The sequence below is a fragment of the Leucopleurus acutus genome (genome assembly GCF_964270905.1).
Source record: "Leucopleurus acutus genome assembly, chromosome: 2".
Classification (NCBI taxonomy): Eukaryota; Metazoa; Chordata; class Mammalia; order Artiodactyla; family Delphinidae; genus Leucopleurus; species Leucopleurus acutus.
This window is the reverse complement of record NC_139143.1, coordinates 24447252-24471942: the sequence shown is the minus strand read 5'-3', so window position 1 is coordinate 24471942 and position 24691 is coordinate 24447252. Positions and strand designations below refer to the sequence as shown.

Below are 24691 nucleotides of genomic sequence, written 5' to 3'. Positions count from 1 at the left end.
TTTTGGCACAGGGAGGAAAATTTAGGCAGTGAGGAAGTGGATACGGCAAACTCTCAAGATTTCAAGGTGGTTGCCAGTGAACGGGAAGACAAGGAAAGTGGAAAATGAAGTGTGACGTAGAGTTTAGGGGAGAGTTTGTTTATTTCATTTCAGTATGAGAGAGACTTAAGTTTTGTTTAACGCTAATAGGAAAAAACAAAAATGGTTGTATATAGAAATTTTACTCAATTTATTCATATACTTATTTTTCTGAAAGGATGCTTCTTTGTAATTTTTCGTATTTTTTTCATTGTTGTTTGGAGTTGCTTCTGAGTCAAGAAAGATTCCTGGGCTTCCCTGGTGGTGCAGTGGTTGAGAGTCCGCCTGCCGATGCAGGGGACACGGGTTCGTGCCCCGGTCCGGGAAGATCCCACGTGCCGCGGAGTGGCTGGGCCCGTGAGCCATGGCCGCTGAGCCTGCGCGTCCGGAGCCTGTGCTCCGCAACGGGAGAGGCCACAGTAGTGAGAGGCCCGCGTACTGCAAAAAAAAAAAGAGAAAGATTCCTAAACATAACTAAATTTCACATTTTGATTATAGATAAGAAGGAAAGGGACACATTTGTTTGGACACAGGATGGTTATTTTCCTAGAAGTTATCATTTAAATTATAATTTAATTTATATTCAATAATTTAGTGAGGAAGGGATTTTTAAGATTACATTTTTAAAATCAGCCGTTACTTATGTTGTTTATTGACTTGGAAGCAATCATAAAATTACCCAGAACTGCTTCACATTTACTGCTAACTAACATCCTCCATCACACTGCTGTAGAGATAAGCCTCTTTATTTGCACTTCAATTCAGTATTCAAAAACTGATTCCCCTTTCTCCCTTAGGAGGTTTTTGTTGTTTCTTTTTTTTTTTTTTTTTTTTGTCTTTTAAGACACTGTTTTTTATTTTCTCAATGATATAAGGTGCTTTACAAGTATGAACAATAACCTGCTACACTTTAATGTTTTGTATCCTTTCCATTGATTTTTTCTTTAAATCTGGAATGTAATTCTGTGTGTGGCATCTGTTTTCTAATGTAGAAAAAATAACTTATCAACCACTAAATTTTACTCTAAGGATACTACGTTTATAAATTTATTCCACGTTTGAAATGATAGCCCCAAATCCACCTGATTGATGCTCATTTGGCACGTTCTTCTCAATTCTGGTCGCTAAACTACATCCTGAGTTAGGATGAAAATAATGCAGCTTTCAGGCTTTGAAATGACTACATTGAAATTGCCAAAAGGGTCAGGAGGTTGTCTGCGCAGGACAATGTTTTCCATCACTTACAGAGTTACATTTGGCATGTCAAGAAGAGAGGACATAATCCCACAGCAGCAGACATTTAAAATAAAAGAAGACAGCCACAAGGATTCGTGCAGAATATTTTAAATATGCCCGTTGAGCAAAATGATTTAAATGATTTTTCTTCAAGGGCGATGCTCCTATATGCATCCTTTGAAAAATTAAAGATCCTAGAATAGCGTCTTCAATGTGGGACATCTTGAAAGATAATATTTTGGTTTCAGTGGGTTACACACCAGTTCTTGTTAATTTAGCGGGTCTGTTTGCAGAGTGTGGTGGTTTCGTTCTTTAGATTTGCAGAGTTTATAGAGAAAGAAAATTACAGCCTGCACACCCAATACAAGGACAATTCCTCCAATGAAACTGGCGGCATCAAAGGTAGACTTCCGCGCAGGTTGTGAAGTCGGAGTTAAAGAGGTATCAGTTGTACCTGATGTAGTAGTTGTGGTGGAAGCTGTAGAAGAGGAAGGCGGAGTTGTGGTTTTAGCTGTAGAGTTGGTTGGCAATGGTGTGGCAGTGGACGCAGGACAGAATTCTGTGCTGTTCACCACCTTGCAATCACGAACTGCTGAATTACCTGAACAGTAGCCTTTACCTTTGCATTTTATCCAAAAGCAGGTAGTGTTAGCAGCATTAGCATCAAAACAGGAAACCCGGTTGTTGCGGCTTTCAGAGATTTCTGGTGCTGGAGTGGTGCCCGGCGGAGCGGCTGTCCTGGTGGTAGTCGGTAAAGCCGAAGGTGTAGTCACGTTCGGGGCCAGCGTGGTGTTCTGAGCCGCGCTCGTCACGCACAGGCAGCGGGCGGGGCAGCGCCAGTATCGCGGCCTCCGCGTTGGCCTTCGAGCGCGTCCGTCCCTCTGTCCCCTGCGGCGCCGCCTCCCAGACTCCTCCCTTTGGAGATTTTTAAAAAGTTCGTTAGAACTGTGTTTACCCCTAAGGGTGAATCAGTTCTGTCCCTTAGAACTATCATTTTAAATAAGTTTTATAATTATGTATGTATGTATGTATGTGTAGATAGGTAGGTACGTACGGAGGAAGGGAAGAAGGAAGGCAGGAGTAATGGAAGGATGGGCTTAGAGTGCTGAGAGAACTGTTGGAAATGGAAGTTGAATTTTCTATGCAATCTAGAGCTGAGTGTAAGCAATTGTATTGTGGTCCCTATACCCTCCTTTCTCCCTAGCTTCCTCATTTTCCCATGCTTTCTAGGATATTTACAACTGAATAAGGTGAGCATAATCAGGTTGTCTTCCTCAGATTTTCAAATGAAGAACAAAATAGATATTATTAAGCAGACAAATCTATTCATTAATTAAAAGGAAATGATTGTGACTTCCTAATTTTAAGGGAAATGTTTGGGATTTGGAGCAATTGAGATATAAGTGGCTTTTCAGAATAAGGCATATGATGCCATAGCCAATATAGTATACCATTATTTTACCTTTAATTCAATTCCTTCTTTTCCTTTTATATTTTTGCATTGTATTAGTCAAAGTGAAAGGGAAGAATTTGAAAATGAGTTCAAACAACAGTATGAACGAGAAAAAGTGTTATTAATGGAAGAAAATAAAAAACTGACAAGTGAGCTTGATAAGGTGAGTGATTTAATCTCATTGATACTCATTGATACATGCTAGATGTTCAGCACTATCATAGCAATTATAGATATAATTTTATATTTGGTGTACATTTTTTTATTTACTATTCTTCCTAAACGCAAGGATTGCTTCTGTGTACAGGCAATTTTTCATTTTACCAATCTGTACAGGAGTCTTCTTGGAGAGAGGACTCGGCTTACCTCATCTTATTCTTTGTCCCATTTATTTTTTGAGCCCCTGTTCTTTATTTCACTTCCCATCTCTCTTTTACTATTAATCACTTACTTTGTCATGGCTAAGCTAAGGCCTGTCTTTGGCAAGAACAGGAACAATTAAGCCAAACTGGAGAAATTTTGACAGTTCTGATGTCATATTCATGATGGAGAACTGATAATAGCTAGAAGTAATACCATTGGTAGTTAAGAAGCCAAAGAAACCAACTCTGCTTATAAACTCTACAGCTTGAATAAAGAGTTGAACCATAGATTAAACCTAGATTAAAACAGCTAGATTTATGAACAAAATTTTAAATACTTAAAGGAATCTTTTTCCATTTAGTATCTCAGATTTCTTGAACTGACATCATTCTGCATTTCTTGTCCCAGTTGTTAACAGCTGTAAAAATCCTAATATTAATCAGCAGTTTTAATAGTTTTACTTACTTTTAAATAATAAGGTTTGGATAATTGTGCTTTGTAATGAGTTCAAGGATTTTCCTGAAGTAAAAGTATTATGTTCAATTAATAGTCATTTCAATAACACATTGAAAGACAATGGCTAAATAGTCATAAAAGAGAGACTTTTCATTCATTCTGTCTCAATTTTCCATTGTGTTCCATATTTCTTTTTATTTCTGTCACTATTTTCCCAATGATTATTCAGTTTTCTAAGCATTTAAAAATGACTGCTTGTTTGGTCGCAAACTACTTGAGAAAGAACTCTGTTAGTTTATTTTGTAATTACAAAGCTGATGCACACAAACACTGTGGAAAGTGGCCAAATAGTAGTAAGTAGTATAAATTATTTTTTTAACTATGAATACTGTATGAACAGTATTGTGTAACTCTTAGTTACTTCCACTAAAATAAAACTAACAGTATTTAAACTTTATCCAAATAGGTCACATAATTGTTACTTAATGGGCTTAACCAATATGACTACAAAATTAAACATCATTTCTGTCTACCAGACAGAATTTTAAGATTCTCTTAAGAGTGACCTTGAGGTAAGAAATATAATTAAACTCTAGAAGGTCACTTCATGTAGAGTTTATAAGCAAATTACCTAGTAAAAGATGGTATTATAGTTAGAGAAAAATTGAATTGTGATATAATCAAATCGAATGTAGATCAAATCTTGTATTCACCCCTTGGTTTCATTTCATTATTAACCATAAAGTTCTGGCAAGTTTACCAGAAATACATCCTTAGAAATAATTTTTAAATGATACTCTTTGGATTTTGATGAGATCTGAAGGATAAAAATAAAAGCCTATCTCCTAATTTTATAAAAAGTAGAATATTACCTTGTCTTGCTAAATTGAAAGATGTGGTAAAGGATATGAACAGAACTTTGAGAGCAAATCATATGGTTGGCAAGTATTCAGTGACAAATGATAACAGGAAATGTTTATTTCTGGAGAAATAGGGGAGGATCTGGGTCTTCTTCCATTTGAACCTCTTCTCTATTTTTGGTCCTTTTATTCAGCTTTACTTCTCTGTCAGTCCACCTAACTGCACATCTTCACTGTTTCTTTCCATTTATTCATTTTTTGGTTTGGTTGAATTGGGTATTTTCCCCAAGAGGGATAACCAAAGAATACCTTTGCCATTGCTACACCAACTGTTCCATTGGGAACCTGCTTGAAGAGAACCGAATTCCTTCTCAACAGAACTTCAGATATAGAAACCAAAAAGCAATTAGTATGTTAATTTTGAAACTTATATAACTAATAGAGTCTCATAGTCAGATTTTTTAACTTCAAAAATAAAAATTAAAAAGGAAATAGAAAAAAGTTTGTTGATATTTTCAGAAGTCTGTATTCAAAGTTTCTATTAAAGGTAATTTATTGCAAGTAAAATTAGCCATATATGCCAAGGAGTGGAAGTAAATGGTTTCCAGTAAGAAAATATTATCATTTGTATCTTGTTATTAAATAATTATTTTACATAAAAGCAAAATTACACAATGTGGAAAATATTCAACATAAAAGTTACCTATGATTTCATTAACATGAAACAACTATTTTACTTTTATATGTTCCTTTCCAGGTTTTGTTGTATATGTATTATTACATAATTTCAGTCATATATACATTTTATTTTCTAATCTGCCGTTTAATTTAAAACATGAGCATTTTTCCATATTCCTGTGTAGTCTTATAATTATCATAAGCCAGGTATGTCAATTTACAAATAGTAAAACCTTCTCATTCCCAAACATGCAAAATGAAGTAATGCTTAGGTAGAATTTACTTTGTGCAGGCCCTCTCCTGAGTTACTTTATATAAACCATATAATTCTCACAATAACTCTGTGAGGTGTACCCTATTGTTCCTACCATTTTACAGATGAGGAAATTGAGGCAAAGGGAGATTAAGCTACTCTTGTAATCTCAAAACTAGGGAGTGGCAGGATTGGATTGGAATACAGGTAGTCTGGCTCCAGAGCCCCTCTGCTTTAATTCAGTAAGAATGAAAAGATTAACTTTTAGACAAATACTAAACACATCTATTTAAGACTCCTTTTAACTACTGTAACATGACAGTGCAAAAATTTGTATTTCCTCCTCTTCTTGCAAATCTCCAACTGAAACCCCAATCACAGATTAATTGGAAGTCAAAAGCAATGGTGATCAGAAAAGGATGTGTTGTAGGAATTAGTGAAGACACTGCATCTACAAAAAACATTCTCCAAAATAGCTGGTAGACTTCTGGCTATGCTAACGTGAACAGATTGATGAATCCGCTCAAGAAAAAAAAAGTTTCAAAGTGGACACAGTTGTTGAAAACAGACATTTCAGAGCTCCCAGAGTTAACCAAAGGAAGACAACTACAAAACATTACTGAGATAAATTAAGGAATATCTAAACAAATGGAGAGATATACTGCATATTGTTAGGACTGCAGTTCTCTCCTAATAGATCTATGGATTTGGGGAAATCACTATCAAAATTTTGCTATGCTTTTTTGTTAGAACTGGCAAGCCTATCCTTAAATTTATATGGGAATACAGAAGATCTACAATAGCAAAAATATTTGGCGGGGGGGGGCGGGGAGGCGAGGGGTACAGAAGTTGGAGGATTTACACTACAGAATTTCAAAACTTACTGTAAATCTATAGTAATCAAAAGACGGTAACATTGGCATAATGGAACAGAGTAGAGAGTCCAAAAATAAGACGTCATATTTATGGTTGATTGATTTTCAGCAAAAGTACCAAGGCAATTCAATGGGAAAAAGAGAATCTTTTCAACAAATGGTGCTGGAATAATTGGATATCTATGTGTAAAAAATTAACTTAGATCCTTACCTCATAACATACACAATTAATTCAAAATGGATCATAAACTGAAATATGAGGTAAGCATAGGAGAAAATCTTTGTGATTTGGCGTTAGTCAAAGATTTTTTAGATATGACACAAAGCACAAACCTTGAGAGAAAAATAATTATAAATTGGACCTCATCAAAATTTAAAGACAACATTAATAAAATGAAAAGACATATATAGATGAAAAGATTTTCAAATAATTTATCTGATAAAAGACTTATATTTGGAATGTATAAAGAACTCTTAAAACTCAAGAAATAATACAAACAACCCAATGGAAAATAACGGGGGGAAAATTGAAAACGGGGGGAAAATTTCATGAAAGAAGATATATGAGTAACAAATAAGCACGTGAAAAGATGTTCACTATCATTAGTCATTAGGAACAATGCAAGTTAAACCATAGAAACATATTGTTGTACCGGCTCAAGAGTTAATCAATCAGTGACCATACCAGCTGTTGGCAAGGATATGGAGGAACTGAAACTCCTACACTGCTTGTAGAAGTGCAAGATGGTATAACTACTTCAGAAAACAGTTTTAAATTTCTCAAAAAGTTAAGCATACACTTACCCTATAACTCGGAAATTCTCCTAGTTATTTATCCAGAAGAATTAAAAGCATAGTCCCTTTAGAAACTTGTATATGAATGTTCATAGCATCATTATTCATAATAGCAAATAACCGGAAACAATGCAAATGTTCATCAAGTAGTGAACGGATAAATAAAGTGTACTAATATCCATGTAATAGAATACTACCCAGCTATAAAAAGGAGTTAGTTTCTGATATGTGCAACACTGTGGTTGAACCTCAATAATACGATAATTTTAAAAAGCCTGATACAAAAATCTATATATTGTATGATTTCATTGATATTACGTTTCTAGAAAAGGCAAAACTATAGACACAGAAAATAGATCAGTGAGGCCGAGAACTCGTGGTGGAAGCCAGGATTGACTGCAAACCAGCTTGAGGGAAATTTCTCAGGTATTGGAAGTGTTCCCAAACCAGATTGTGGTGATTATTGCACAAATGTTTAAATTTACTAAAAATCATCAAACCATAAGTGTTATAATGAGTGAATTTTATAGTATGTAAATTATACCTTAATAAACCTATAAAAAGAAAATAGATGGTAAAATACATTTTTAAAGGTAAATAGCACACCCTGGAGTACAAAACGTAAGTTCCTTGTTCTCAATAGGCAGATAATGATGTGCGTTGGTAGTGACAGGTTCTCTGACCGTTTTTCTTTCTAAGAAGACAGTGAGGTTGAGGATAGGATTAAATGGGGAATGCATAAAGTAATTTGTCTTTTGGCAGAGGAAGAAATGAAGCTTTGCATTGTGACTTGTGCTAAAACTGCCTATCTCCCATGGAAGTACAGGTTAAAAACACACACCAGAAAAAACCTGGGTCATTAGGAGAATTCCAGATGAACTTAGTTTAGGGAGTTGGCAAAACTTGTACATTTCTTCTACTTTGTCCAGTTTATTGGCAGAGAAAATTACAGGCCCATATCTTTGATAAATATAGATGCAAAAATCCTCAACAAAATATTAGGAAACCAAATCCAACAACCATAAAAAGGATCATACACCATGATCAAGCTGGATTCATCCGAGGGTTACATGGATGGTTCAACATATGCAAATCAGTCAGTGTGATAAACCACATCAACATAAGAAAAGACAAAAACTACATGATTAAATGCAGAAAAAGCATTTGATAAAACTCAACATCCATTCATGATAAAAACTCTTTCCAAAATGGGTGTAGAGGGAACATATCTCAGCATGTAAGAGCTATTTATGGCAAACCCATAGCCAACATAATACTCAAAGGTGAAAAGCTGAAAGCCTTTATGCTAAAATCTGGAACAAGACAAGGATGCCCACTCTTACCACTTCTGTTCAACATAGTATTAGAAATCCTAGCCACAGCAGTCAAACAAGAAAAAGAAATAAAAGGTATCCAAATTAGAAGGGAAGAGGTAAAGTTGTCATTGTATGCAGATGACATGATACCATATATAGGAAACCCTAAAGACTCCACACAGAAACTACTAGAACCGGTAAACAAATTCAGCAAGGTAGCAGTATACAAGATTAACATACAGAAATCAGTTGCATTTCTTTACACTAACAGTGAAATCTCAGACAGGGAAAGTGAAAAGACAATCCCTTTTAAAATCGCATCAATAAAAAAACAAACAAATGTAGGAATAAACCTGACCAAGGAGATGAGAGACTTATATGCTAAGAGCTATAAAACATTGATAAAGGAAATTGAAAATGATTCAAAGAAATGGAAAGATATCCCATGCTCTTGGATTGGAAGAATTAATATTGTTAAAATGGCCATACTACCCAAAACAGTCTACAGATTTTATGTGATCTCTGTCAAATTACCCATGTCATTTTTTACAGAACTAGAACAAATATTCCTAAAATTTATATGGAACCACAATAAAAAACAGAATTGCCAAAGCAATCCTGAGGAAAAAGAACAAAGCTGGAGACATAATCCTCCCAGACTTCAGACAATACTACAAAGCTACAGTAATCAAAACAGCTTGGTATTGGCTGACAGAAACAGACATATGGATCAGTGGAACAGAATAGAGAGCCCAGAAATAAACCCACACACCTATGGTCAATTAATCTTCAACAAGGGAGGCAAGAATATACAATGGAGAAAAGACAGTCTCTTCAGCAAGTAGTGTTGGGAGAGCTGGACAGCTGCATGTAAAACAATGAAGTTAAAACACTCCCTCCCACCATACACAAAAATAAACTCAGAATGGCTTGAAGACTTAAATATTAAGACATGATACCATAAATCTCCTAGAAGAGAACATAGGCAGAACATTCTCTGATGTAAATCATAGCAATAGTTTCTTATGTCAGACCCAGGAAGAGCCACTGTTTCAGTAAGAGACCAAGGACAGAATCCAATGTCCCAGCTTGAAAGCAAGTCAGGCAGGAGAAGTTCCCTTTTACTAGGGTCAGCCTTTTTTTCTATTCAGGCCTTCAACTGATAGAATGGGAACCATCCACATTAGGAAGGTAATCTGCTTTATTCAGTCAATCAATTCAAATGTTAATCTCACCCAGAGTCACCTTCAAAGACACAACCAGAATGTTTGACCAAATGTCTAGGCACTCTATGACCCAATCAAGTTGACTCATAAATTTAATCATCACATGGCCCCTCATCTTCACAAACGTATAAATAATTCTTGTAGGAAAAATTCGTCTCCTTCAAGCTGAGTAATCAGAAAGAAAAGTAACACAATATCTCTACGAATATATCAGAAAGGAAGAAAGGAATAGTAATAACTAATGACATATTGAGACCATTTATCAGAAAAATGTAGCCATGAAATAAAAATTGTATGCAAATATTTTATCATGAACTTTTAAAAACTAAATAAACAAGAATTTTTGCTTCTGTGACAGATTAGCTTACATCATACCTACCACCTCACCAAGAAGAGCTATAAAGCTGGACTTAAAAAAAAAAATGTTTTTAATACTGTAGCAATACTGCCTGGAAGTATTCATCTGCAGGAAGGCACTGGAGAGATAAGAAGGCAGCCGAGACTTTACTGACCCAGATCCGTTAGAAAGGAGTAGTACAGAGAGATGAGCCCAGCATTCAGTGCCAGTTTTCCTCTTGAGGCATTTGCAGATATGAAAGCTGTAGCAGAGAATCCAGGAAGTTGAGCACAGTATTCCACAGTATCACAAGTTTAGAGAGAAAAACTGAATATCAATGCCCACCAAGGTGCAGGATCCTTGGTAATCAATTCAAGCTTTCAATTGAACTCATCGAAAAGGCTACATTTTAGAAATAAGGGTGAACCAGAGAGAGAGGAGCCCTCTCAGTGACTGAAACCCAGCCTCTAAGTAACTGAATCCATGATCTGTCTAATTGCCTAGCAAAAGTAAAAGTAAGCAGTCTCTGGAGGAAGATATTATATAGAGCCTCAAGTTATCTCTAAAATTTTCATACACTATATGTGGCATGCAGTAAGAAATTACAATGCATACCAAGAGATACAACCAAAGAAAACCAAGACATAAAAGTATAATAGCAAAAACAAAGTAAGAAAAGAATAAATGAGAAGAAAACCAGGCAGTCAGTATAAACAGACCCACACAATTCCGAGTATTGGAATTTTCTTAACTGAACTTTAAAATAACTGTATGATATATTCAAGAAAATAAACATGATGAAGAATTTCAGCAGACAACTGGAATCTATACAAAACAGTCAAATAAATCTTTAGAAGTGAAAAATAAAATAAATGAAAAATCCCAACAGTAAATTTTAACAGTAGATTGGAAAGAACCAAAGAAAGGAAGGGGTAAATAAAAACCTTCCCATACTGAAGTCTGGATATAGATTTAAAAGGACAGAAATACAGGGACTTCCCTGATGGTCCAGTGGTAAAGAATCCGCCTTACAATGCAGGGGATGCTGGTTCGACCCCTGGTCAGGGAACTAAGATCCCATGTGCCATGGGGCAACTAAGCCTTCATGCCACAACTACTTGCACGCTTGCATGCCTCAACTACAGCCCATGTGCTCTGGAACCCGCGCACCACAGCTACAGAGCCCATGTGCCCTGGAGCCTACGTGCCATAACTAGAGAAGAGAAAACCTGCACACCACAACTAGAGAGCCCATGCACCACAACAAAGATCCCTCACACCGCGACTAAGACCAGACACAGCCAAAAATAAATTAAATAAATAATAAATTTTAAAAGATATATTAAGAAAAAAGGACAGAAATACATAAAAGTGGATGTGAGACATAGGGGACGTGATGAAAAGATGACATACAAATATTTGCTTTCCCAGAAGGAGAGGAGAAAGACTGTGGTAGAAGGAATATTTGCAGAGTTAATGGCCCATAATTTTCCAAAACCTCTGAGAAGTATTTAGCCACAAATTCAAGAAATGCCACAAACCCTAAAAGTGATAAATAGAAATTAAATCCCTTAGGCACATTATAGAAAAATTGCTAAAAACCAACCAACCAAAGAAAATCCTAGAAGCAGCCAGAGAAGAAAGACACATTGTATTAGAAGGAGCAAAAGCTAAACTTAAAGCTGTCTTTACAACAGAAAAAATGGAACCCAGGATAAAAAGGAATGACATCTATAAATAATAAAAAGGAATAGAAAGGAAAATAACTGCCAATCTAGAAAATTATATACAGCAAAAAATGTCTTTCAAAAATGAAGGCAAAAATTCAGACTGTAGAGAACTCTGCAGGACAAACAACCTACTTTCTTCAACAAATAAACTACAAGAAAAATTAAAGTGTTGGAGGGGAACTGCTATGTACTAAATGTTTGTGTCACTCCAAAATTCAGATGTTGACACCTAGTACTGTTTGGAGGTATAGCCTTTGGGAGATGATTAGGTCATAAAGGTAGAGCCTTCATGAATAGGATTAGTGCTCTTATAAAAGAGACCCCACAGAGCTCCCTCATCCCACGACCATCTATAAAACCAGGAAGTGGGCCCTTGCCAGACACTGAATCTGCTGGTGCCTTGATCCTGGACTTCCCAGCGTCCAGAACTATCAGAAATAAATGTTTCTTGTTTAAGCCACTCAGACTGTGATATTCCACTACAGCAGCCGAAATGGAGTAATCTGGAGCCTATACGTAAAAAAGACTTAAAAGATAGAGCAAGCATTAAGTTACGTTTACCTGTTGGTATGATTCAGTTTAACAGACTGTTAAGTCTTTTGATGTTTTGAGACAACTGGAAATTTGAACAATTACTAGCTATGTGATAATGTAAGGAAACTTGTTAAATTTGTTTAAATATGATAATGATATTGTGGTTATACATAAAAAGGGAGCCTTATTTTCTAGAGATACACACAGAAATATATATGGATAAAATTATATGATGTCTGGTATTTGCTGCAGAATAATACCGGAGGAGAGGGTAAGAAGACAGGAGTACAAATGAAATAAGATTGACATTGAGGTGATGATTGTTGAAGTTAGTGATGATGGGCTCATGGGAATTCACTTATACTCTTCTGTTCATTTTTGTATATGCTTGAAATTATAAGTTTTTTTAAAAAGAGGATGACATAGAGATATTTTCAGACAAAAAAATGAGAGATGTTGTTACCAACAGAACTGGGGAGTTCTTCAGGCAAATGGAGAATGTTCACAGATGGAACCAATTCAATATGGGGAGTATGGGAAAAGCAAAGGCAGAAGGAGAATTCAGAGTACTTGATGTTTCCACATTCAGTGACCAGAGGGTGCATCATAATAGGAAATCAGAAAGACAAGCATTTTTGAGTTACCAGATTTAACAAGAGGCATCTGAGCACCTTGAATTCCTGTTCCTAAAAGTCACACGTCTTTAAGTACCTTAAAACTGCCTTTCAGCTTACCACTTTGTATGAGAACTTGAGTACATGCAACCAGCAGTTAGAAGAAGAGGTAAAGGATCTAGCAGACAAGAAGGAATCAGTTGCACATTGGGAAGCTCAAATCACAGAAATAATTCAGTGGTGAGTACTCTCTTAAATCTGTTTTTGTGGGTAAATTTTGGCCATATAGTCAAGTTGGTATGAATTCCAGGAGGAATATTTATTACTGGTCTGTGCTTCTTCTATGTTGTCTGTTATTTTCCTCTTTTCTCTAACTCCATCAAATATTCCATATCAGCTTTTACACAGTTTCATTGGAAGCTGATATTTCTTTCTAAGAAAAGAAAATGTTATTGTCTCCTAAGACAGTTGGTCCTTAAAGAACTGAAGAAACTCATTCACTAGCTATCGGTGTTCCTTTCTAAGATCAAAATTGCTGTATTTGTGATTACTTTAAGAAACAGAAAGCCTGGAGAATACTTTACAAGCTGAAGATGTGGTTTCACCCTTTTCATAATTATAACAGACTAATTCACACACGGCATTTTAAAAACATTAAATGGTTACAGTTTAGTTTTATCAACTGTTCTTTAAGCCCCTAGGATTTAATTTGGGATAATTGCCTTAGTAACTTTCATATTAATTAACTCAAATGATTGTTCTGGTATTTGTAAAAATTTGTATATTTTTATAATACTTGAAGAAAGTAGAATCCAACAGGGACTTTATTTTCTAATGCAAATAGCCTAACTTTTTATATTTACTTTAACTTTCTGACTCTTTTTTAGCATGTTATTGATGTTTTATTTATATAAACAGCTACTGGTTTCTTCAAATATCTATAGACCAGTAATTTGGTGAGAATGTTAGTTTATCATGCTCTTATTTTTGTTCTCTAAGCATTTTTTCCTACTTATACCAGCTTAATACCCTCCTTCTTAAATGAAATCATAAGTGAATAAACACTGCCTTTTTAAGTAATTTTACCCAAATGACTCAAATATTTTGATATTGACTTAACTATAGAGCTCTTATGTTAACTCAGCTTTAGCTTATGAATGTGACTGTTGAGTGCATATCTGAAGGAAAATGCCCAAATTGTGGAAATATGGTTGTGTTCCAAATAGTACAGTTAATGGTTCATTAATATTTAATTGAGATCCTTGTCATAAACTCTACATTTCTGAAGCAAAATCATTTTAATCTTTAGCCATGCTTATAATATCAAACATTATGACTTTTCATTTGTAACTCCATTATTATGTAATCAAATTTGTAATAAGATGTTAATGAAAATGACTTTACAGAAGACAAAACTGATTTGGCCAAAGCCTAAGATCCTAGACCACTGATCTTTTCAAGTGATTGCATGGTGGGTTCAGATGGAATGGGAAGTGGTTCTAGTAAAGAAGCTTTAAATATGGACTATCTGGAAAGGGTTAGTAGAAAGGATGAAGATGAAAATTTTTGTGTGATACTACAAAGCACTTTTTTACGCATTTCACATTCAAGTTAAATATGCAGAAGAAATCAGGAATACAATGAATTCACTTTGCATTAAAACTATTATTTAGAAATGGACTAATATATTCGATAATAAATTATTAAATACCTAATAGGCTAAAAGTAAAAGATATACTCACTGTTCTCAGAGTTCTCACCTATTTGAAAGTTATATCTCTGAGATATTCTGTGCAAGCTTATAAAGGTCAGAAGTCTCAGGTTATTCCTGGTTCTTTAATTTGGTATATTAAAAAATGAAGTAATGCCAAAACAAGGTTTTCGAAACTTGTGATATGCAGTGTTTTCAATGTTTCCATTGGCCAAATTAACAGTTTTAAAATAAAACAAACACTGCTGTATATAAGACTTCATTTGAATGCATTTCTAATGGCCTCGTTACTCTGCTCCCTCTGCCTTTCCCTATGAAATACCTCTTTCATGTGAAAGAAAACCTTTTAGGTCAAGGAGACCTTGTTGCTCACACTGTATTGGAACAGGGACCTTTCTTCTCACCATTGACTCATCAGAAGACTTCACTCTTTCTCTTCGAAATGGTACTACGAGGAGAGGTTGAAGTAGTAGGCTGGTCCATAAGATTCATTTTTTAGATGTATCTCCTCACATATAATGCATTCTTCTGGTATAATAGGAGATAGAAAGGTCTGTAAAATAGGGTACTTGGCCTTCAAGTACTAGCTTATAGTGTAACATTTAAAAGTTTAAAAACTAATGTGATCAGAGCTGGATATAAATAACAAGACTTAAATGTAAATTGTCTTATGTATTGTACAAATACTGATTTTTCTATGTGAGTATAGAGGAGAATTACTTCAGACTGGGTGCTAAAGAAAGTTGGGGGTAATCAGTGGAACTATAATGCATTTTCTGAAAACACTGAGTTCAATAAAGGGTGCTACTATTCCTATAAAAGAATAGTAGGAAATAAGACCAATAAAGTTATTGCAGCACAATTAACATGAATACTGGGTAAGAATCAGAACTTCATTTATTTATAAGAAGAAGGAGAAGGCTTTTCTGCAACGGATTATGGAATTGATTGAGGTGATGCATTAGGAGGGTAACTCTTCATAGTGGTGTTCAGCATGAAATAGAAGGAAATTTGGGGGAAGCTGAACAAATGGAGAAGCCATGGAAGAAGGATCTATAGGACTTAATTAATTATAAACGAAGGGCAAGAGATGAGGAGGAATTAGTATTTCTGAAACTCTGTGTTGGAGAGATTAAGAAAATGGTGCTATCACTGAAGTAAGAAAAGTCAGGAGAAGGAACCAGCTTTGGGGAGGATGATATAATCAATTTTAGTTGTTCTTTTGTTTGTTGGTGAGTCTGAGATCATTCTGAGATATCTGAGTGGAGATTTCCAATATGCTTTAGAAAAGATGACTTAAAGGTTAGGATTAGAAATATAAATTTGGGGATTTAATTTCTAGTAAATAAGGCCATTGAAGTTGTTGGGTTTTATAATAGAAAGAAGGATAATGGTGAGGGTGGTAATAGTAGAAGATAGAGGAAACAGCTGTGTAAGACAACCAGGAAAATGTTTTAATAATCAGGAAAGGCTTTCAATAGTGAAACTTATACTTTCCTTTGTTTAAATTCATTCACATTATTTGAAACACTCCTCATTCATTAATTTTCATTCCTGTGTAGTAATAGTTTACAGTGATTAAAAAATAGTATGTTGTAGGCATTAGGCTGAAAATTCACATGTTTTCTCATTTAGTTATCACAACAGTCCTATTAAGTAGATATTATTATTATTCCCATCTTATAAGTGAGATAACAGAGAGTTAGAGGGGGTAAATGACTTATCCAAAGACACACAACTGCTAAACAGTGAGCTAGGATTTGAACCTAGTTCTATATGACTCGAGTCAAGTTCTTAATCACTCTACTATATGTGTCCTGACTCCCAAACTTTTTTTTTAATTTTAATTTTATGTTGGAGTATAGTTGATTAACAATGTTGTGTTAGTCTCAGGTGTACAGCAAAGTGATTCCGTTATACATATATGTGTATCTATTCTTTTTCAAATTCTTTTCCCATTTAGGTTATTACGGAATATTGAGCAGAGTTCCCTGTGCTATACAGTAGGTCCTTGTTGGTTATCTATTTTAATTATAGCAGTGTCTCAAACTCCCAATCTGTCCTCCCCCAACCCTTCTCCCGTGGTAACCATAAGTTTGCTAAGTCTGTGCTGACTACCAAACTTTTTAAGGACCATGTCTTATATGTCTTCTTCAGTCTTCCTAATATGTCTACATAATAATCAGTATTTAGTAAATATTTCTTGATTATTTTGACTTAGCCAAAGAAAAGATGAGAGACTTGCCTCTAAAACTGTTTATTTTAAACGTCTTTATTGAAGTATAATTGCTTTACAGTGGTGTGTTAGTTTCTGCTTTATAACAAAGTGAATCAGTTATACATATACATATGTCCCCATATCTCTTCCCTCTTGCGTCTCCCTCCCTCCCACCCTCCCTATCCCACCCCTCTAGGTGGTCACAAAGCACCGAGCTGATCTCCCTGTGCTATGCGGCTGCTTCCCACTAGCTATCTATTTAACGTTTGGTAGTGTATATATGTCCATGCCACTCTCTCACTTTGTCCCAGCTTACCCTTCCCCCTCCCCGTATCATCAAGTCCATTCTCTAGTAGGTCTGTGTCCTTATTCCCATCTTGCCCTTAGGTTCTTCATCACCATTTTTTTCTTTTTTTTTAAATTCCATATGTATATGTGTTAGCATACGGTATTTGTTTTTCTCTTTCTGACTTACTTCACTCCATATGACAGACTCTAGGTCCATCCACCTCACTACAAATAACTCAGTTTCGTTCCTTTTTATGGCTGAGTCGTATTCCAGTGTATATATGTGCCACATCTTCTTTATCCATTCATCTGTTGATGGACACTTAGGTTGCTTCCATGTCCTGGCTCTTGTAAATAGAGCTGCGATGAACATTTTGGTACATGACTCTTTTTGAATTATGGTTTTCTCAGGGTATATGCCCAGTAGTGGGATTGCTGGGTCGTATGGTAGTTCTATTTTTAGTTTTTTAAGGAACCTCCATACTGTTCTCCATAGTGGCTGTATCAATTTACATTCCCACCAACAGTGCAAGAGGATTCCCTTTTCTCCACACCCTCTCCAGCATTTATTGTTTGTAAATTTTTTGATGATGGCCATTCTGACCGGTGTGCAATGATATCGCATTGTAGTTTTGATTTGCATTTCTCTAATGATTAATGATGTTGAGCATTCTTTCATGTGTTTGTTGGCAATCTGTGTATCTTCTTCGGAGAAATGTCTGTTTAAGTCTTCTGCCCATTTTTGGATTGGGTGGTTTGTTTTTTTGATATTGAGCTGCATGAGCTGCTTGTAAATTTTGGAGATTAATCCTTTGTCAGTTGCTTCATTTGCAAATATTTTCTCCCATTCTGAAGGTTGTCTTTTTGTCTTGTTTATGGTTTCTTTTGCTGTGCAAAAGCTTTGAAGTTTCATTAGGTCCCATTTGTTTATTTTTGTTTTTATTTCCATTTCTCTAGGAGGTGGGTCAAAAAGGATCTTACTGTGATTTATGTCATAGACTGTTCTGCCTATGTTCTCCTCTAAGAGTTTGATAGTTTTTGGCCTTACATTTAGGTCTTTAATCCATTTTGAGTTTATTTTTGTGTATGGTGTTAGGGAGTGTTCTAATTTCATTCTTTTACATGTAGCTGTCCATTTTTCCCAGCATCACTTATTGAAGAGGCTGTCCTTTCTCCATTGTATATTCTTGCCTCCTTTATCAAAGATAAGGTGACCATATGTACGTGGTTTATCTCTGGGCTTTCTATCCTGTTCCATTGATCTATATTTCTGTTTTTGTGCCAGTACCATACTGTCTCGATTACTGTAGCTTTGTAGTATAGTCTGGACTCTGGGAGCCTGATTCCTCCAGCTCCGTTTTTCGTTCTCAAGATTGCTTTGGCTATTCGGGGTCTTTTGTATTTCCATACAAATTGCGAAATTTTTTGTTGTAGTTCTGTGAACAATGCCAGTGGTAGTTTGATAGGGATTGCATTGAATCTATAGATTGCTTTGGGTAGTAGAGTCATTTTCACCATGTTGATTCTTCCAATCCAAGAACATGGTATATCTCTCCATCTGTTTGTATCATCTTTAATTTCTTTCATCAGTGTCTTAGAATTTTCCGGATACAGGTCTTTTGTGGCCTTAGGTAGGTTTATTCCTAGATATTTTATTCTTTTTGTTGCAATCGTAAATGGGAGTGTTTCCTTCCTTTCTCTTTCAGATTTTTCATCATTAGTTTATAGGAATGCAAGAGATTTCTGTGCATTAATTTTCTATCCTGCTACTTTACCAAATTCATTGATTAGCTCTAGTAGTTTTCTGGTAGCATCTTTAGGATTCTCAATGTATAGTATCATGTCATCTTCCAACAGTGACAGCTTTGCTTCTTTTCCGATTTGGATTCCTTTTATTTCTTTTTCTTCTCTGATTCCTGTGGCTAAAACTTCCAATATTATGTTGAATAATAGTGGTGAGAGTGGGCAACCTTGTCTTGTTTCTGATCTTAGAGGAAATGGTTTCAGTTTTTCATCATTGAGGACGATGTTGCCTGTGGGTTTGTCATATATGGCCTTTATTATGTTGAGGAAAGTTCCCTCTATGCCTACTTTCTGGAGGATTTTTATCATAAATGGGTGTTGAATTTTGTCAAAAACTTTCTCTGCATCTATTGAGATGATCATATGGTTTTTCTCCTTCAGTTTGTTAATATGGTGTATTACATTGATTGATTTGTGTATATTGAAGAATCCTTGCATTCCTGGGATAAACCCCACTTGATCATGGTGTATGATCCTTTTAATGTGCTGTTGGATTCTGTTTGCTAGTATTTTGTTGAGGATTTTTGCATCTATGTTCATCAGTGATATTGGCCTGTAGTTTTCTTTCTTTGTGACATCTTTGTCTGGTTTTGGTATCAGGGTGATGGTGGCCTCGTAGAATGAGTTTGGGAGTGTTCCTCCCTCTGCTATATTTTTGAAGAGTTTGAGAAGGATAGGTGTTAGCTCTTCTCTAAATGTTAGATACTATTCGCCTGTGAAGCCATCTGGTCCTGGGCTTTTGTTTGTTGGAATGTTTTTAATCACAGTTTCAGTTTCAGTGCTTGTGATTAGTCTGTTTATATTTTCTATTCCTTCCTGGTTCAGTCTCTGAAGGTTGTGCATTTCTAAGAATTTGTCCATTTCTTCCAGGTTGTCCATTTTATTGGCATATAGCCGCTTGTAGTAATCTTTCATGATCCTTTGTATTTCTGCAGTGTCCGTTGTTCTTTTTCATTTCTAATTCTATTGATTTGAGTCTTCTCCCTTTTTTTCTTGATGAGTCTGGCTAATGGTTTATCAATTTTGTTTATCTTCTCAAAGAACCAGCTTTTAATTTTATTGATCTGTGCTATCGTTTCCTTCATTTCTTTTCCATTTATTTCTGATCTGATCTTTATGATTTCTTTCCTTCTGCTAACTTTGGGGTTTTCTTTGTTCTTCTTTCTCTAATTGCTTTAGGTGTAAATTTAGGATGTTTGTTTGTTTCTTAAGGTAGGGTGTATTTCTATAAACTTCCCTCTTAGAACTGCTGTTGCTGCATCCCATAGGTTTTGGGTCATCGTGTTTTCATTGTCATTTGTTTTTAGATATTTTTTGATTTCCTCTTTGTTTTCTTCAGTGATCCCTTGGTTATTAAGTCATGTATTGTTTAGCCTCTGTGTGTTTGTATTTTTTACAGATTTTTTTCCCTGTAATTGATATCTAGTCTCATAGAATTGTGGTTGGAAAAGATACTTGATATGATTTCAATTTTCTTAAATTTACCAAGGGCTGGTTTCTGACCCAATATATGATCTGTCCTGGAGAATATTCCATGAGCACTTGAGAAGAATGTGTATTCTGTTGTTTTTGGATGGAATGTCCTATAAATATCAATTAAGTCCATCTTGTTAAATGTATCATTTAAAGCTTGTGTTCCCTTATTTATTTTCATTTTGGATGATCTGTCCATTGGTGAAAGTGGGGTGTTTAAGTCCCCTACTATGAATGTGTTACTGTCAATTTCCCCTTTTATGGCTGTTAGTATTTGCCTTATGTATTGAGGTGCTCCTATGTTGGGTGCATAAATATTTACAATTGTTATATCTTCTTCTTGGATTGATCCCTTGATCATTATGTAGTGTCCTTCCTTGTCTCTTGTAGCATTCTTTATTTTAAAGTCTATTTTACCTGATATGAGTATTGCTACTCCAGCTTTCTTTTGATATTCATTTGCATGGAATATCTTTTTCCATCCCCTCACTTTCAGTCTGTATGTGTCCCTAGGTCTGAAGTGGGTCTCTTGTAGACAGCATATATATGGGTCTTGTTTTTGTATCCATTCATCCAGTCTGTATCTTTTGGATGGAGCATTTAATCCATTTACATTTAAGGTAATTATTGATATGTATGTTCCTATTCCCATTTTCTTAATTGTTTTGGGTTTGTTATTGTGCTTTTCCTTCTCTTCTGTTTCCTGCGTAGAAAAGTTCCTTTAGCATTTGCTGTAAAGCTGGTTTGGTGGTGCTGAATTCTCTTAGCTTTTGCTTGTCTGTAAAGCTTTTAATTTCTCCGTCAAATCTGAATGAGATCCTTGCTGCGTAGAGTAATCTTGGTTGTAGGTTTTTCTCCTTCATCACTTTAAATATGTCCAGCCACTCCCTTCTGCTTCCACAGTTTCTGGTGAAAGATCAGCTGTTAACCTTATGGGGATTCCCTTGTGTGTTATTTGTTGTTTTTCCCTTGCTGCTTTTAATATTCTTTCTGTGTATTTAATTTTTGACAGTTTGATTAATATGTGTCTTGGTGTGTTTCTCCTTGGATTTATCCTTTATGGCACTCTCTGTGCTTCCTGGACTTGATTAACTATTTCCTTTCCCATATTAGGGAAGTTTTCAACTATAATCTCTTCAAATATTTTCTCAGTCCCTTTTTTTTTTCTCTTCTTCTTCTGGGACCCCTATAATTCAAATGTTGGTGTGTTTAATGTTGTCCCAGAGGTCTCTGAGACTGTCCTCAATTCTTTTCATTCTTTTTTCTTTATTCTGCTCTGCAGTAGTTATTTCCACTATTTTATCTTCCAGGTCACTTACCGTTCTTCTGCCTCAGTTATTCTGCTGTTGATCCCTTCTAGAGTATTTTTAATTTCATTTATTGTGTTGTTCATCACTGTTTTTTTGTTCTTTAGTTCTTCTAGGTCCTTGTTAAACGTTTCTTGTATTTTCTCCATTCTATTTCCAAGATTTTGGATCATCTTTACTATCATTATTCTGTATTTTTTTCAGGTAGACTGTCTATTTCCTCTTCATTTGTTTGGTCTGGTGGGTTTTTACCTTGCTCCTTCATCTGCTGTGTGTTTCTCTGTCTTCTCATTTTGTTTAACTTACTGCATTTGGGGTCTCCTTTTTGCAGGCTGCATGTTCGTAGTTCCCGTTGTTTTTGGTGTCTGCCCCCAGTGGCTAAGGTTGGTTCAGTGGGTTGTGTAGGCTTCCTGGTGGAGGGGACTAGTGCCTGTGTTCTGGTGGATGAGGCTGGATCTTGTCTTTCTGGTGGGCAGGTCTATGTCTGTTGGTGTGTTTTGGGGTGTCTGTGGCCTTATGATTTTAGGCAGCCTCTCTGCTAATGGATGGGGTTTTGTCCCTGTCTTGATAGTTGTTTGGCATAGGGTGTCCAGCACTGTAGCTTGCTGGTTGTTGAGTGGAGCTGGGCCTTGGCATTGAGATGGAGATCTTTGGGAGATTTTCGCCATTTGATATTACATGGAGCTGGGAGGTCTCTTGTGGACCAGTGTCCTGAATTTGGCTCTCCCACCTGAAAGGCACAGCTTTGACGCCTGGCTGGAGCACCAAGAGCCTGTCTTCCACATGGCTCAGAGTAAAAGGGAGGAAAAAAAAAAGAAAGAAAGAAAGAAGAAGATAAAATAAAATAAAATTAGAGTAAAATAAAATAAAGTTATTAAGATAAAAAATAATTATTGAAAAAAATTTTTAAAGTAGTAAAAAAAAGAAAGAAGGAAAGAAGAGAGCAACCAAACCAAAAAAACAAATCCACCAATGATAACAAGTGCTAAAAACTATGCTAAAAAAAAAAAAAAAAGGACAGACAGAACCCTAGGACAAATGGTAAAAGCAAAGGTATACAAACAAAATCTCACACAGAAGCATACACATACACATTCACAAAAAGAGAAAAAGGGAAAAAAATATATATATCGTTGTTCCCAAAGTCCACCTCCTCAGTTTGGGATGATTCGTTGTCTATTCAATTCTTCAACAGATGCAGGGTACATCAAGTTGATTTTGGAGATTTAATCTGCTGCTCCTGAGGCTGCTGGGAGAGATTTCCCTTTCTCTTCTTTGTTCGCACAGCTCCCGGGGTTCAGCTTTGGATTTGGCCCCGCCTCTGCGTGTAGGTTGCCTGAGGGCGTCTGTTCTTCGCTCAGACAGGACGGGGTTAAAGGAGCAGCTGATTCGGGGGCTCTGGCTCACTCAGGCCTGGGGGAGGCAGGGGTGCGGAGTGCGGGGCGAGCCTGTGGCGGCAGAGGCCGGCGTGACGTTGCACCAGCCTGAGGCGCGCCGTGCATTCTCCCGGGGAAGTTGTCCCTGGATCCCGGGAACCTGGCAGTGGCGGGCTGCACAGGCTCCCGGGAGGAGAGGTGTGGATAGTGACCTGTGCTCGAACACAGGCTTCTTGGTGGTGGCAGCAGCAACCTTAGCGTCTCATGCCTGTCTCTGGGGACCGCGCTGTTAGCCGCGGCTCGCGCCCGTCTCTGGAACTCCTTTAAGCAGCGCTTTTAATCCCTTCTCCTCGCGCACCGGGAAACAAAGAGGGAAGAAAAAGTCTCTTGCCTCTTCGGCAGGTCCAGACCTTTTCCCGGACTCCCTCCCGGCTAGCTGTGGCGCACTAGCCCCTTCAGGCTGTGTTCACGCCGCCAACCCCAGTCCTCTCCCTGCTATACGACCGAAGCCCGAGCCTCAGCTCCCAGCCCCGCCCGCCCCGGTGGGTGAGCAGACAAGCCTCTTGGGCTGGTGAGTGCCGGTCGGCACCGATCGTCTGTGCGGGAATCTCTCCGCTTTGCCCTCCGCACCGCTGTTGTTGTGCCCTCCTCCGCGGCTCCGAAGCTTCCCCCTCCGCCACCCGCAGTCTCCGCCCACGAAGGGGCTTCTAGTGTGTGGAAACCTTTCCTCCTTCACAGCTCCCTCCCACTAGTGCAGGTCCCGTCCCTATTCTTTTGTCTCTGTTTTTTCTTTTTTCTTTTGCCCTACCCAGGTACATGGGGAGTTTCTTGCCTTTTGGGAGGTCTGAGGTCTTCTGCAGCGTTCAGTAGGTGTTCTGTAGGAGTTGTTACACATGTAGATGTATTTCTGATGTATCTGTGGGGAGGAAGGTGATCTCCGTGTCTTACTCTTCCGCCATCTTGAAGCTCCTCCTAAAACTGTTTAAAAAATAAAAAAAGTTAAGAGAATGAGTAGTGTAAGCTTAACCAGATGGCCTAGAAGGAAGGGACAAGAGATGGTGTTGGGTTGGGGAAAGTGCGATGTTTTTAAGATTGAGGTTGGAAGTAGACGATGATTATGAAAAGGAATTGTTGTGCAAGAACTTAAATGGCATGAGCGTGTATTGGACCAAGTCTTTTTATTTTTCTTTTTTCATCACCCTTCCCATCAGTAATATTTTGTAGCCAAGAAAATAGACATAGGTTTAATCAAAAGTTGAGAATTAGTGGAAGACCACAGTGGTAAGGGGATGTGAATGTATTCAAGATGTAAATAGAAAGCAAAGTTAGAAGGTGTTGTTTTTTATATAATATTTCAAACAACATTATAGCAATTTACATGGAGTTATTTGAGTTCCAAAGTGAATAAAATACACTGGATTTCATAGGTTCCTGGATGTGCAGAAGCCGAGATCTCTGAGGTTTGATAGCTACTAAGCCGGCACTGGCTGAGGCCTGTTAGCCTGCTTAAATGGTGATATCGTTTTCTTAATTGCTACTCTGTGAGTGTCCTTAGAGGAAAATACAAAATGTCTTTGGAGGAAAAAACCATCTTCCCCCATCTATATTTATTCTTTATGTTATAGATTAGGTGATTAAGTGAAAAGATTGTGGTCACTTGTGGTGTCCAAAGTTAAAGAATTTTAGAAGGTAACAGCATCCCAATACACAA

General features: G+C 36.7%; 2 protein-coding genes across 8 annotated transcripts in view; one reads left to right on the top strand and one right to left on the bottom strand.

Moving 5' to 3' along the window:
- CDC42BPA (CDC42 binding protein kinase alpha) overlaps nt 1-24691 on the top strand; it is a 328619-nt gene that overhangs the window by 240546 nt on the left and 63382 nt on the right. For all 7 annotated transcript variants that reach the window (XM_082834424.1, XM_082834427.1, XM_082834423.1 and 4 more), the window contains 2 exons: nt 2825-2930; nt 12920-13044. In XM_082834424.1, the coding sequence (XP_082690550.1) occupies nt 2825-2930; nt 12920-13044 (231 nt within the window). The remainder of the gene's footprint in view (nt 1-2824; nt 2931-12919; nt 13045-24691) is intronic.
- LOC309958004 (sialomucin core protein 24-like) lies at nt 1405-2527 on the bottom strand (the record flags this gene model as incomplete). Its single annotated transcript, XM_082833629.1, has 2 exons — nt 1405-2229; nt 2520-2527. The coding sequence occupies 2 exons, from the start codon at nt 2525-2527 to the stop codon at nt 1584-1586; spliced, it is 654 nt and encodes a 217-aa protein (XP_082689755.1). The 3' UTR covers nt 1405-1583.